We start from the raw sequence: 15,599 nt of genomic DNA on the forward strand, positions 1-15,599 counted from the left end.
ACCAAGGGTGCAGGCTTGAAAAAGGCAAGCAAAGCCTCCTGCAGCTCCCCGAGATGCTGTGGCTGATGTCTGACACCCCACAGCCTGACACAAAACCACAGCAGGGTGATGCAAACCATCACACAGACCCTGTCAGGATCAGCAGGAACAGCCAGTGCCCAATTCCTGCCCTGAGAATCAGAAACTTGGTAGCCCAGACCAAGAAACATCCCTGGGGAATCTGCTCCACTGAGTAATCAACATCACACTTAAAAACTAATAACAACACAATAATAGTAGGCAGCTGTGCTTTCCCTGCCTTTTATAGCAACGTTCCCATAGCACAGTGAGGGACATTGTTTTGGGTTCACAAACAGCTTTTGGGACAAGTACACACCTTTATCTCTTTTTCCATGGCTTACCTCTTACCTGGTGGACCCCACTCACCAGAAGGCAGCCAGCCTGAAATAAATCCAACCATCTGGCAGAAAAGTACATGGACTGTACTGGGCTTGCATGCCAAGGTTTTGATAGCAGGGGAGCTACAGAGGTGGCTTCTGTGAGAAGCTGCCAGAAGCTTCCCCTGTGTCCAACAGAGCCAATGTCAGCCAGCTCTGAGATGGAACCACCCACTAGCCAAGGCTGAGCCCATCAATGACACTGGCAGCGCCTCTGGGATAATGGATTTAAGAAGGAAAAGAAGTTATTGCACCACAGCAATTGCTGCCAGAGTGGAATGAGAACATGTGAGAGGAACAGACACCCAGCTCCGTGCAGAAGGAGGGGCAGGAGGTGCTCCAGGTGCTGGAGCTGAGATTCCCCTGCAGCCCATGGGGAAGGCCATGGTGAGGCAGCTGTTCCCCTGAGGCTGTGGAGGATGGAGAGAAAATCAGGAGTGAAGCTGTGCCTGGGAAAGAAGTGAGGGTGGGAGGAAGGTGTTGTAAGAGTTTGGTTTTCATTTTCTCATTACCCCACATTGATTTGATTGGGAATAAATTAAACTAATTTCCCCAATTAAAGTTGAGCAGCTTTGGTGGGCACCTGGCAGCCAGCCAGGGTTGGACCTCCACACAGACACACGCAGCAAGCTTGGCCCTAGCTTGGGTGAAGCTTAGCATTCCTTCACATTCTGGGTTGTGGAAAGAGTTGTTCAAACCAGGCTCATAGCAACCTTTTAGATGTCGCACTCAGAGTTATGTAAAATATTTTTTCTGCTTTGGTAGCTGGCAAACTTCATTTTATAAGACAAATGGAATTTATTAATGCAAAATATTTATCAAGTCTTTTTACTTTTTTCCCCAAGGGAGTAGAGAGGTTGACCAGGAGTCTTTCATCTTTGTTGGCTTCTGAATGTTAAAAATGCAGCTGATTTAGAGCAAAACCACAAGTCAGAGTCTGCCTCATTTCTATGCAACCCCTTTTTCTGCAAGTGATGGCAAGTTTTCCCTTTGACAAAGGTACCATCTTCCTGCTCTGATGGCAGGGAATGCTCCTGAAATGTATTCTCAAAGGCTTGGGTGATCTCCACGGTCCAGATGAACAACAGAGGTAACAGGCAGCGTGCAGGATCCTCTGTGCTCAGCTCGCCCCAGTGGGCAAAACAAGAAGATATTCCATGCCTCAAGGGCCTCACAACATCGAGGAGGGTCCACACAGGGTGAGAACACACCAAGGAAAGAAGGGAAGTAGTGGGAAAGGCCAGGACAGCACACTGACCAAATGAAGTAGCCTGTTTACCATGTACAATCACTCTCTACCCTTTTAGAGCAAAAAAGTAACATAACCAGCAGCTCTACCACCATTTCTAATGCCTCAGATTCTCCAAGTGAGCAATGTGAAATGATTTATCAGTGATTAAGGTACATACTGTAAAAACCATCACTGTCTTCAGCTGCTAAGCACTGGTGCAGTAATAATAGTCCAAACCAAAGCAATGGCTGGGCTGCTGATGGGCTCAGATCACAAGCCTGTTTTTAGGGCTGTGAATCTTCCATATCTGTCTGATTGTTTATCATCTTCTATCTTTTCCATGAACTGTGTTGTTCTTATTTTCTGACAGGTACCAGCATAGTCTTCACCTGAGGTCTCCAAGGAGCACCACAGCATACACAGCATTTCTGTCAGAGGTGGACTTACTTTGGAACAAGCACCTCTTGCTTGCTACAGGAACTTGCATTTCTTTGTTTCATATTCCTCATGCTAAAAGAAAAATACATCTTCAGCTGACTAAGGTTAAAAGTTATTTGTTTAATGCCTAGATTATTTATTTGTTCCTCTTCTTTGCTTGCATGACTTGGGTCTAATTTTCATTTAAGGATTTTTTTTAATTTTCCCTTTACAGATTTGCCTTTTAATCTCAAATCTAATCCATCACAGTAACAACAGTTTCAAATGCAACCGCTTGAATGGAAACAGACATGACTGATAGAGTCCAAGATCCTATCTTCAAGCAATCAACTTGGCCTCACAGCTGGGATATTAGAGACAATCCTGTTTTGCATCAAAACTTTTTCCTTCAAAGGTGAGGCCCAGTAGTAGGTGGCAACTTGGAAGAAGTCTATTCAGTGAAAAAGGCAAGTGCCCTCTTGGTCTATCACTCAGCATCAGGTATATTTACTTGGAGGAATCACATTCTCTCTCCACACTTTCAGAGAGCTGAAGCTGTTCCAGAATTGCCTGAACGGGAGAGCAAAGCTGTGACTTGCAGGACATTTGTCTCACGGTGGGGAAGGACTGCAAAATAAAACGCTCCCCTTACAATAGGAGGTTTAATCAAAGAAATGGAGAAGGGTCACGGAGCAAATTCCTGAAGCCAAACTCATGAGTTATAAATAAATATTCCTCGGTGTGAGCAGAGGTCCTTTCAAAAACACCCGCTGCTCGTTCCAGGCTGCAGTGTGATGCACTCAGGCTCTCCGGCCCCACAACTCAATTCCCCTGCAGCACCTTCCCTGCATCCCACACTGAGCTCTTTCCATGAAGAGGAGGTAGGACTGAGCACAGGGAGGGGAATCCAGCACCCCAACCTGAACACAAAGCTTGCTCCCAAGGTGTGTCCGTCAGATGACTGAAGGCCGGGAGAGCAAGTCAGAGGCAAAGCTCTCCAAATGCTTATGCAAGATTGTCTCCAGTGAAGCTCAAGGGAGGTGTGTAACCTGACATATTGATGAATGCCAAGGTCCTAGGATAAGGTTTCCTTTTGGGAGATATTGAGGTTTTCAGGGGTGCTGCGCTGGCTGCTTTCTTTGCTTTGTAAATTCCAGATGCCAGAGCAGCCCTGCTCTTTGCCTGGGGCAGGGGGAGAGAAGCAGCCCAGCCTGAAGCTCTAATCTAAAGGGCCCTGCCCGGCTGCAGGCACCACCTCCAGGGCTGCTTCTGCACCCGAATAAGCACTGGGGAGGAAACAAAAGGGGAGCATGACAGCCTCATTCATTTGCTAATAGGCTACTGGAAGAAAGACATCAAATCTACAATTGCCATGCAAGGACACAGTCTAGCTTGCTAAGAACAGAGGAAAATGCAAGAATGGCAAGGGAGGAGAGGAAATGTATTAGGTTTTCCACAAGCACCCCAAAATCCACACTTCCTAGTCAACAGGAGACCCGGGAGGTTGAGCAGGGCTGTGACACTAAACTGTTGAACACGAAACAAGAACTTATTTTTGGCTCTGGTTAGAAAAATCCTTTCTTGCAGAGCTGCCATAGTTCATATGCTTAGAGCAACAGTGTACAAAAAGAAGGGTTGGGATTTTTTGGGAAGGAAGGTGGAAAAAAAAAAGAGCACAAACCCTGCACTGGGAAAGCCACACCGATGAGCTTGTTAACATTTGAAGAGACTGCTTGGCATGATTCCTTACACAAATTCCTGCCAAGAATTTGCAAGAGGAAAGTATATTTAGCAATCCAAGGCATGCCAAAGCCTTGACAAGAGAAAAAAAAACCCTTTTTGAATATGTGGAATAGCAATTAGACATTTTCTAAGCAGCCATTTTCAAAATGCATCCAGGCATCTAATAAGGGCACCTGAGGCATATCCACAACTCTGCCACACTCCATGCCTCAAAAGACATCCGCTAAGATCAAATACTCAGAGGAAGGATGTGTTACCGATGGCAACTGCCCACTTCCAGAGCACTGGGGCCAGTTTCAAGCAGGCACCTCAAGCGGTTGGAAATACACAGTCTCATGCCATTGCAAGTAATTTTGTAGCATCCTTCAGGGAACCATTTCTCCAAGGAAAGCTGTGAGCCCGCTGCATAGCTGGGTAGCACGGAGATGTTACCGGCCCGCTTCATCCACAGGAGCTGGGCCAGCTCTGTGATGCAATTTTTCTCCAAGTGGAGCTGCTGAAAATCCAGGTGGGATGAGCAGCAGGTGGAAGCTAGGATAATACATAAAATCAGATTGACTTGCAGCCTGTTAAAGTGGTATTCACATCATTCCCCAAATCTGGTTGCTTCTCTTGTTGTCCAGTGTTCTGAGCTGCATGCAAAGCCAGCAATAAACTTCATCACTAAATCTCCTTCTTTTTTAGGGAGAGACCTAGAATACAGCCCCAAGACAGCATTAGTCTGCACCAGGAAGGTGACTCACCTGCATCAGTCACTCTTGTTTCTGAAGTGCCATTGAAATTTCCTTGCGATGCAGCATGGAGGAGGAGGCATGAAGGAGCTCAAGAAGGCCATGAGCAGCCCTTGGTTGTGCTCAAGGAGGAAAGCAGCTGACCATACAGCAAGGGCGAAATATTTGATGGCTATGAAAGTTAGAAATCACACTGGAATATGCTCCTTAAAACGTGGTGCCCATTGCTTATAACTGCTGGGCTGTGTTACAGGCAAGTGCCTCAGACACCAAGCCAAAGGGGAGCACCTGCACATGGGCTGAGTTCACACCACCTTTAGGTCAGGACATGCAGAAGGGGAAACCAATGTCTGTGTCTGAGGTTTCTCATTCCTGTAGGCCCTAAATCCCCACAATCTTTTAATATGTGGCATAACACCAGTGGTGCCCCCAAGGCTTAGCATCATGATCCCCTACTGACCAGACAGGCTGTCGGTGACCAAGAGGGGGCAGGAAGCACAAATGGGGTAAAGCCAAAGCAATTATTTTGTTTTGGAAACAAAGAAATGCCTAACAGAAATCAAAATTAGGAAAGCTGCCCTGAACTTGTTCAGTTTATTTCCGTGTTCCTTTGGGTTCCCGAAACACCTTTGGGTACCTGAAATGCCACCCTGATTACAGCTACCATCCCCTTAGGTTATATCCTTGATCCTGAAAGAAAAATCCCATGGGACTGACAGAGTGCTCTGAGAAAGAGGTACCCTTCTGATGCCTTAGGTTTTAACTTTTATATTTTTCAAATTCTGTACTGCTCGGTGTGTGACTCTGAAGTTTCTGGTAGCCTGGTAATTTCTGCTCTCTCATGCTAGGTAGACATAACAAAGCCTCTCCAGGCCTGCTTTCCAAGGACACCAAGACAGTCCTAGGCCAAAAAGTATGAACCAAAGAGCTGCTAGGGGGTAAGCTGCGGGGAAAACTGAAGCTTTAATTGGAGAGTTAACCCTGCTATGCAAATGAACCAAACCTATAAAAGAGTGAAGAACTTGTGACCTGGGGTCCATCTTGGGGTCCATTTTTGAGAGTTGGCTTCGGAGTCCCCAAGGTGTACCTTTGGGGGCCTTTCAAAGAAATATCTCTTTTAATCCTTTACTCCTGTCTAGTCTCTGTTTCTAGGAGGCCTCTCAAGGCATCACTTCTCACCTGCTCTTCAAAAGCAACCAAGGTCAACCAACCTGCTCAGCCATATCTACAGAACATTCAGTCAGATTTAAAGTCTTTGTTTCCATCAAACCCTTCTCCAGTTCCCAGAGCTGTAGTAATCCAGGTGGGTCAGACATTGCCATAAGCTCACACCCTCCAGGACATCAGCTCTCTGCTTCTATAGCATCTAAGACACCTCTATCAAATTTCATGACTAGGGCTTAACAGCAAATATACTGAAAGCAGTAAGCAAACTTGTTTAGAATTCCTGTTTTCACCCCAGATTCCTAGAGGAAACAACAAATTTGGAAGATCACCTGGCCGAATCACATAGTTGTCAATACAAATTTCTCCTAAGGGTGTACATGGCAGTTGCACTGAGCACTGACACAAATTCAGCTTTGCTAGAGGTGACAAATGACTACAAAATCCTCATGTCCAACCTCCCCATTCGTTTTAACCTCCTGATGTCTTTTGTCACAGACTCTTGCTTCAATCTCAAATGACTGCCACGGCCTGTTTTAGGGGGGCAGCACGAAGCGCTGAGCTGAGCAGCTGTATCAGGCGCCCAGGTGCGCAGAGCCGCTGCCGGCTGGGAGGGGAGCCGGGAGGATGCAGCAGCCGCGCCGCGCAGCAGAGCGGCAGTGGCGCCCGCTGGCCGCCCGCAGCATTGCCAGCGCATCCGTCCTCCTCCCCGCCCTCACTTCGGGGAAACGGGTGGAACTGGCAGCCTCCAAGATTCACCAACACAAACCCCTCTGCCGAGGAGCACGCCAGGGTACCGCGGCACAAGAAGCCATGGGGATCTGCGGGCACAGCCCATCCCACAGGGATGCAGGTAGGACCGCACAATCCAGGTGGAAAAGATCATCCGACATCCTTATCTTCTCTTTGTGTTTCTACCCTGCCCAGTTTGCACCCTCTGCAAATATAAATCCAAAGGGTAATTAATAACCTCCTCAGTAGGCATAGAAGTCACCCGAGATACATGATACATACTGAGAACATGCCTGTGCAACCATCCTGGGATATCAATGCAGCAAAACGTATCCACTGCACCTGTTAATGAATGGCTACTTAGAGCAGTTGAGAAGGCTTTATCAGAAACCTGTACTTAATTACAACCTCTGACTCAATAAAGCAAGCACAGAGGTGTGCAGAGTCCTATCTCAGCACATGGAAATGTGACCCAAGCACACTGCATCAAGAGTAAAAAGCAATATGCAGAACCACACTGTCCTGCTCATGAGAGGAAGCAGAGAGGCAGGGGCTGATCTCTCTGGTGACCAGTAACATGACCCAAAGGAACGTAATGAAGTTGTGTCAGGGGACGTTTAAGCTGGATATTAGGCAAAGGTTCTTCACCCACAGAGTGGTTGGGCACTGGCTTCCCAGGGAAGTAATTACATCACCAAGCCAGTAGGGATATGAGGATATGCAGGTTGGTATGAATGACACCAGATACCTGAGTACATGAGTCGATTTTATTAAGGGAAGCTTGAAGCACTGAATGAAAAGGAAAAAAGAAAAGTTTGGAAAACAAGTTCAGCGTCACTGCAGTCAAACTTGTGAGCCACAGACTTTTTGCAGCTTGGGAAGAAGTTCCTACTTAGGTCCAGCTTTGAATTAATCTTTTGAAGATGTCAGGCTCATTAATGAATTACTATTGCTGTGGCTTATCACTACCCAAATCCATGTAAAGCTTAATTTGGAGCAAGAACAAGAAACCCCTCTGCTACTTCCTTACTATTTTTCTTCCGGCAGGAAAATTTGTTTACAAATTGTGGTAATAACCAAAGTTATTCACAAGACTTGTGTTTGCTGACCTGTATTGTTAGGGATGGGAGATGCAGTCACCAAAAAAAAAACCCAGACAAAACCAAATTGAAACTCATGAGTCAGACCATAAAATATGTTTCAGTATCTTGACACTCTAAATGGATTATCTGGAGGAAAAAAACTCAAACAGCAGCTTTTTCTCCAAGACAGAATGTCCCAAGGATTGGCACAACATGAAAATTTATTGTTGCAACTCAGTATGGATTAGGCAACTCGAACGCACAGACAGGATAGCCTGCTACCAGACCAAGAGGGAGTGAGCCACAGGGAGCAAAGCATTCAGGTGGACTAACCCCGAGTCTGCGGACAACAGAACATGCCACAGGCTGTATACACGATTATCTGTGGGTGGTGCTGAAGAATTAGCAACACCAGCCAGCAGCAGAGCACCAGCTGCTTTTACCATTCCAGCCTCCACCAAGCCAGTCCACATGCTCTTTTTCTCTCCATCTTGCAGCACATGCCCCAGTCCCTTGAGGAAATGGGAAGAGGCACAGAGATGTTTAATGCGTTCTCTCTTCCCCCCCCCTTATATCTGCCCATTCCTCCACTCATGCAGCTCTGTTATTCCTCAAGGCACAGATGAGAAGGACATACCAATATGATCCAAGCTTCTCCAAGTTATTTAAGCTTTCCTCAGATTCACCTCAGCAAACAAAGTGTGCAGTTAACTGGGAAGTGTTTTTAATGGCTTCGCCAGTAACAAGAGCCACTCAAAGCTACTGGATAGCACTGCTAGGGTCTCTATAGTAACACCTATAAATACAGAACAGTGCACTGGGTCTGCATGGCAAGGTTTTGGTAGTGGGGCGCTACGGGGGAGCCTCGCTGAGAAGCTGCCACAAGTTTCCCCTGTGTTTGACAGAGCCAGCACCAGCCCAAGCCAGTGCCAGCCCACTGCAGCACAGACCCACCACTCGCCATGGATGAGCCTATTGGCAATGATCGTAGAGTGTCTGGGCTAACAGATTTAAGGACAAAAAAGCCCACACAACAGCAACTGCAGCCAGAGAGGGGAGTGAGTATGTGAGAGGAACAGGTCTGCAGGTACCCAGGTCAGTGCAGCAGAAACAGGAGATGCTCCAGGCGTCTGCCTTTGAGACTGAAAATTTTAAGGGTTAATGACTCAATCGGCCTTTTCAAAAGCAGCTGGTGAGGTGCATGACTTCAAACCAACTTTTGTTAAGCAATAAACTGTTCTTGAGCCAGATGAGGGAGAAGGCCATTAAGAAGCAGATCCTGCAAGGTGGGATAATGCTTCTTACCATGCCAGTGTCCTCCCTTACACAACTGGCTGAGATGTGAAATGCCTCCTCCATTTCCCCTTTCCCCTGGAAGGTATTGGGACATTCACATGCACATGTCGGCCTGACAGCATTCATCCCTTGCTCACCTACGCTAACATGAGGCAGCTGTCTTAGGTCATAAGCCATAAAAGACCCCCAAAGCACCCCCAGACCCATTTCTGGGCCTGGACAGTGCATGAACCACAATCTTGCATCACACGGTGGAAACCCCACTCCCTTCAGGGGAGGTACGTGGGCATTCCCACCACACCTAATGGTATTAACCCACTGAACTTGGTGTTTCAGGGGCTCCCCCACCTCCCACAGATCAAGACTGTGACCATCACCTGGACCAAAGGACATTGAAATCACCCACGACCAAGTCTTATCACTGGATCCATGAGTAGTGGTATTTTTCCTTTTTTCCTCTCTTTTCCCCCTTTTTTCTGTACCTTTTTCTCATTCTTTTCTTATATATGTATTTTCTTATACTTTTACGTTGTTATTTCTATGCCTAACCAAAACAGCTACATACCTTCACTCCACAGCAACCAAACAGTTCTAAAATAAACCTGCCATTCCAGTCCAGCAGCCCGTGGAGGACTCCATGCTGAAGCAGGGCTATGTCCAAAGGAGGCTGTGACACTGTAGGAAGCCTACAGTGGAGCAGGTCCCTGGCAGGACCTCTGCCCTGTGGAGAGGAGCCCATGCTGGAAGAGGTTTGCTGGCAGGACTTGTGATGCCATGGGGGACCCATGCTGGAGCAGAGGAAGTGAGAGGAGCCCTCCCCAAGGAAGATGGAGCAGCAGAGTCAGCATGTGATGGACTCAGCCCCCATTCCTCATCCCCCTGTGCAGCTGCTGGGGAGGGAGAGAAAATCATCAGTAAAGTTGAGCCTGGGAAGAAGGGAAGGGTGACTGGAATTAACAGTTGGTTTTATTTCTCATTATCCTACTCTGATACAATTGGTAATAAATTAAACTGGTTTCCCCAAGTCAGGTCTGTTTTGCCCACAACAGTAACTGGTGAGGGATCTCTCCCTACCCTCATCTCAACCCACAAACCTTTCATTGTATTTTCTCTTCCCTGTCCAGAAGAAAAAGGCAGTGATGGGGCAGCTTTGGTGGGCACCTGGCACCCATCACACGTAACATGACAGACAAGACTTTTTGCAGAAAAGACAAACATTATTCCACTCCATTATCACCCTTTTATTGGTAAAAGGACAGATCTTGACAGTGGAGAAAAAAGGATGTTTCACAAGGAGAACAGGAAGTAGCTTCTACTGGTCTTTCAATTCCTTCAGTCTTCTGATAGCAGATTTGACTGTCACTGCAGAGGTGGTACTGGAGGAAGAAGCAGAGTCATTTGCATGTGGCACAACAACTGTGCTGGTGTTGGAGTTTTTTTTTGAGAAAGCACTAATCATTTCAAATTGTTATCATCTGCCTGCATTGTCAAACAGGGTCTAACTCCACTTATTTTCCTGACAACAAAGCGTAGGCCTCAATCCACAAAGCACATGCATCTTCACAGGCTACATCCCAACCCAAATTTCCCAGTCATGCACCCACCACGTGCACAAATGTGTGGGCTCAGATCCCTCACAACTGCTACATGTGGGGCAAGAGTGTCTTCTACAGAATTGTGGGGGAAAGAGAGCAAAGAAAGGGAGTAAGCAACAGCACCCTCACAATAAAGGTTATTATGATTCAATTTTTTTGCTTCTACAACAAAAGGAAAACATGAAAATAATTTTTCTTGGAGTAAATCTGGTTTTGCCTATTGCAAACAATAGCAATCAAATTGCCTTTGATCCACAGCAATCAAATTTTAACAGAACAAGCAACTCCCCCCATCACTAACTCAAGACAGATATACTTAATGGTTAGAAGGTCAAAATTTTAAAAAATAAATAAAAAGTCAAAAACTGTATTATGCCTCAGCTATATGAGAATAAATGCTGATAGGAGCTTCTTCATTTCCTTACTTGTAAGTCCAGGCACCACCAGCAACTGTCTTCATGCATGATCCACAGTGCCAGATACCCACAGCCTTCCTCTTCATTTTGGTCTGGAATAGAAGGAAAAAAAAATCCCTCTCCATCATCTGAAAAAGCCAAACAACAAACTTCAAGCAAGGACTTCAGCATCACACCACAGCACTCCTATAAGGCAAGTTAAGGCAAGAAAGAGTCAGGGAAACCTTTTACTCAAATTCTGCAGAACAGGGAAAGTCCTTCTGAAACACCTTCTATTCAGATATACACTGGGAAATTTCTAAAGGCATCATCAAAAATTCACCTTATTTTGAAGGAGAAAAATAGTAAGGAGTTAACTTGGTCATAACAACTGATATTCTCACCTGGTTTGGTGACTCAGGTAACACCACTGTTCCCAGGACTCCGTGGGCAACCCCAGATTGCTCTAACCCAGACCCACTTCAAACAGCATCAAAAGAGTGAGCGGTGAATACTGAACTCCCTCCCCCATGCAAGTACCCATCACTTTGCAGAGGTGACAAGAGGTTTGCCCACACCTATGCCTGATTTAGGCAGCTCTACAGACAAGATTATGAACCTTCTCACTTCATAAGTGAAAGGCAGTAAGTTAAAAACAAACAAAAAACCAACACCAAATCAAAGCAAGAAAACCCATGATGAAAATGTTTTTAAGTTTCCAGCCACTTTAAAGATTCCTACTCTACAGCTATCAATAAAAAATATCTGTGCAAAGCATAAGCTGATGGGCCTTTCAAACTGTCAAACACTAGATTTAACAGTGAATTTTAATTATGTACACATGCAGGTAAGATTACTTCCTATCAGAAATTCCTCCCCATCCAGAGTTATACAGCACACAAAAGTAAGCAATTGCCATCAAAAGTTAAAAGTGGGAAAAGCAAGCTCTCCTCCTCCTCCAGGTATGCTGTAAAAAGTTACTGAAGGGGAAAAAAAAAAAGCTCAAGTCAAGCCTTAATTACCAAAACAACAAGTGTGATGCTTTAGTTCTGTCAGGTCTATTTTATTAATTACATAAAACATACAGTATGGCAACACTGGTCACTCTTTTGTATAACGAAATGTAATTTATGTTTGTTTTCATTTAATTTATGTTTGTTTTCATTTAACTACCACTAAAATGCATGTGAAATGTCTACTCTCTCTTTTTCAAGGACTCTGACAGTAGCCCAAAGCTCACCACACACTAGTCCCTGTCTCAGAACTCAGCATGTTTCTCTTCAGTACAAGTTATTGAAAGCATCAAATCACCTTTCTAGCATCAATAACAATGTGATTTTTAAAGACTTTTGGGGGGCAAGGAGATCTCTCACCTTGCCACAGAAAGAGCAGGTATACTTGGCATGCTGGCTGATTTCAATCTTCTTCACCATTTTCCTAAGGGACGCACCGTAACGGGTCCCATATTTACCCACGATCCCGACCTTCTTGGTGCGCTTGGCCTGTTGGGAGGCAAACCAGGGTAAGCTTCAACCCTACAAGGACAAGCTTCTCCTCTCTGCTCCCCTCTCCTCTCCTGTCACCTGAGTGCTGAGCATCCTAAAGCCGGGCTGCAGCCTCCCCCTGCCGCTGGGAAAACTGAGTATTCAGAGTCATGGAATGGGTCAGGTTGGAAGGGACCTCAGTGGTCACCTGGTCCAACCTCCCTGCTCAAGTAAGATGGTCCCAGAGCACATGGCACAGGACTGCATCCAGACGGTTCCTGAGTATATCCAGTGAGGGAGACTCCACACCCTCTCTGGGCAGCCTATTCCAGTGCACGGTCACTGCACAGTAAAGAAGTTCTTCCTCGTGTTCAGGGGGACCTTCCTGCGCATCAGTTTCTGCTCGTTTGTCCTACTGCTTGGCACCACCGAGAAGAGCCTGGTTCCAGCCTCTTGACGGCCCCCTTTAGATATTCGTACACTATTTTAGTTATTTAATTATTATATATTTGTATCATAAAATCCCCTCCTAATCGCCTCTTAAGAGGCTGAACAGGCCCAACTCCCTCAGTCTGTGCTCATCAGAGAGCTGTTCCAGTCCTCCAATCCTCCTCGTTGCCCTCCCCTGGAGCATTAGTGATGAAATGCCGCCGGCCTGGCGCTGCTGCAGCCTCCCAGCTCCTGCCGGGGCACTTCGGGCAGCGGTGCGGCCGCCAAGCCCGAGCAGAGCCCCGTCCCTCCCGAGGCCAGCCGGCGGTGGCACGGAGCGCCGCAGCCCCTCTCTCCCCCGCGCCCCGGCTGCCATTCCCTCACCCAGGCCGCCTCCCCCGGGCGCAGCGCGCCGCTGTCGCAGCGAAGCGCGGAGCCGGGGCCTGCTGGGGGACGCGGCGCACCCCCGGCCCCGGCCTGCTCCGGGCGCGCCCCGCGGGCTCAGCGCGGCGGCCCCAGCACGGATGGCGGCGGATGGCGCCGGACGAGCCCGGCCTCACTCACCATCTTCCCCCGGCGCCGACGCGAAGAGGGAGCCGCAGTGCGCAGGCGCGGGCGGGCCGGCGCGGCAGGAAGTGACGGGGCAGGCCGGGCGGGACGCGGCCCCGGGGGCTCGGGGCTGGCCGCGGGTCGGGGGCGCACCGAGGCCCGGGTCAGCCGGAACGGGAGCAAGGGCGGCCTTAGTGTTGGCACAGAAGTTGTGGAGGCTCCCTCACTGGAGATTCTTCTGAACCGTCCGGTTGCAGTCCTGTGCCGTGTGCTCTGGGACGGCCCTGCTTCAGCAGGGGGGTTGGACCAGATGAGCACCGTGGTCCCTTCCAGCCTGAGCCAGCGTGCGGAACGCAGTGTGAGACCCGGGCGGTGCATGAGCGCCAGCACCGCCGCAGCTCACACTCCTGGGTTTCCACCGAGGGAGGTCACAGCAGAACAGAAGGGGCAGTTCCATTCACTCACCTCGTTTTTAAAGATAATAAACAGCAGGTAGATGTCAAAACGGGGGCAGAAAACATGACCAGAACTGCAGAACAAGTAAATAAATAAATATAAAAATCAATGAGGATGAATTCTTACCGTAAAACATACCAGCCCTAAACCATGAGATCTCAAGAATTTTGGCATCAGGTCAGGTCAAGGCAACTTCCTAATTTCCTTGAGTTTGCCCAGTGCTGACACAACCAGCCCCAAAAGCCCTCATGTGCCGCTGCAGGGGTGATTCCCAGCATCAAAACACAGCGAGAAAAAATACACCAGTGCCACCGAGCTGCAATGCTTGTTAAGGGGATTAGCAACCCATTAACCTCTGTTAAGAAATGTAATCCAGTTAGCCTGAGAGCTTTTTGATGTGCAGAGCCAGCTACGGTTCATCCCCCCTCCTGCCAGGAGTGGGCTGGAGCTTCCCAGTCCACCTAGAGAAACTGTCCCCAGGTACTTGTTGCAGGTAATTTTCCTCCATACCCACCCTGGCTGCCTCAACCCATGACAGCCCTCTTCACTAGCAGTCTATTTAGTTAAGAGGGAATCAAGGAATCAAGTGTACCCTACCACTGTGTTACTTTCCCTGGCTGGGGTCTGTACTTCAGGGGCTGCTCAGGGACAGATGTCACCTCCCCTCTTGGCTCTTGCTTTGAGGGTTTGAACACTGACATTTTTAATTCCCTCTGTCATGCCAAGCTTCATCCCTGCAAGCTCTTCTGGGAGCTGGTGCCAGAGCAGTGTTTGAGATGAGGGCTCAGCAAGGCTTTAGGCAATGGTATTTATATCTCCCTCAGCTGAATCAAAATCTCATTTGATATATCCTAGGAATATATTTGCCCTTTTCAGATCCTCGTCATAATGATGACTCACAGGATACAGCTTTGATACCAACATATTAGAAAACTGAAAAGAAAAAGTAAGTTCCTTTGGCTGCTTAGTGATGATATGGTTAAACAAACATATAAATTGTCAGCCAACACATCCAGAGAACCTACTGCTATTCCCTGGTATCTACAGAGTTCAGGTTTGCTGTGACAGTACAGCACATGGTCATATCCATCATCTACCAGTGTCACAGACAGCTCTGGCAACAACCAAACCCAGCCACCCAGGGTGACAGCCATTCCCAGCACTGCCAAGGTAAACACGCATTTCCAAGTGACTGAGAAGATGAAGGACACAGACAGGCCAGCACAGCCCTGCCTTGACAGTCCAGCCCCTTGAACTCTTCAGCACATGAAGCTGGCCAGCCTGGGGCACGCAGAACACTTAGTTGGAACTGCTCCAGCTTATTGTTCAGGTATTTTAACCTGTTGTTGCTGTTTTGCCATCCTTCTTGAAAACACACCTTTCTCGAACATGGGTGGGAGCACTGATGCAGGTGTACAAGCAGGTATCCAGCCACAGTAAGATGCTCCAAGATCCAGTAAGATGGATCCTTCCCTTTCCTCTACTGGCTTTAGATAATGCCAAAAAGATACAGCTCTATCATCTTCAGTGGGCAGGTGCAAGAGTCCCCAGGAGTGCTGCATGTTCCTGAGCCTGCCTGTGGGTCTCACTGGCACCCTGCACACTGCCTTGTACAGGTTCTCGTCAGCAAGCCTTGGAGATCCTGTCTGAGCCTGCTGCCAGCTGCCCAGCCACCTCCTCACCATATTAATGATGGACTAATGGTGCCATCAGGATAAGGCCTGTAGTCTCTCCAATCCCTTGAAGTGATCACTAACAGCACTTTCCTGCAAGGTTCTTCTCCCCCTTTTCATCTAGTAAGGATAAAGTGAATTTCAAGTGTATTTGAAAAACCTCTGTATCTGTGCAGCAAACCGAG

The 15,599-nt window shown here is 47.6% G+C and overlaps 1 protein-coding gene across 1 annotated transcript; it reads right to left on the bottom strand.

The window, feature by feature from the left end:
* Window positions 1–10,059: 10,059 nt before the first annotated feature.
* RPL37A (ribosomal protein L37a) lies at window positions 10,060–13,358 on the bottom strand. Its single transcript, XM_082285482.1, has 4 exons — window positions 13,301–13,358; window positions 12,197–12,325; window positions 10,854–10,936; window positions 10,060–10,209 (listed from the first exon to the last, which is right to left on the bottom strand). The coding sequence occupies exons 1-4, from the start codon at window positions 13,301–13,303 to the stop codon at window positions 10,146–10,148; spliced, it is 279 nt and encodes a 92-aa protein (XP_082141608.1). The 5' UTR covers window positions 13,304–13,358; the 3' UTR covers window positions 10,060–10,145.
* Between the last annotated feature and the right edge of the window lie 2,241 nt (window positions 13,359–15,599).

Source organism: Coloeus monedula, assembly GCF_965178545.1.
Source record: "Coloeus monedula genome assembly, chromosome: 7".
Classification (NCBI taxonomy): domain Eukaryota; kingdom Metazoa; phylum Chordata; class Aves; order Passeriformes; family Corvidae; genus Coloeus; species Coloeus monedula.

What these genes read in the sequence shown, in the direction of transcription:
- RPL37A (XM_082285482.1), bottom strand. An exon ending in CCTGCTCTTTCTGTGGCAAG is followed by an intron (nt 10,937 to 12,196) that starts GTGAGAGATCTC and finishes CTTCTATTCCAG; the next exon opens with ACCAAAATGAAGAGGAAGGC. An exon ending in GGTGGTGCCTGGACTTACAA is followed by an intron (nt 10,210 to 10,853) that starts GTAAGGAAATGA and finishes TTCTTCCTCCAG; the next exon opens with TACCACCTCTGCAGTGACAG.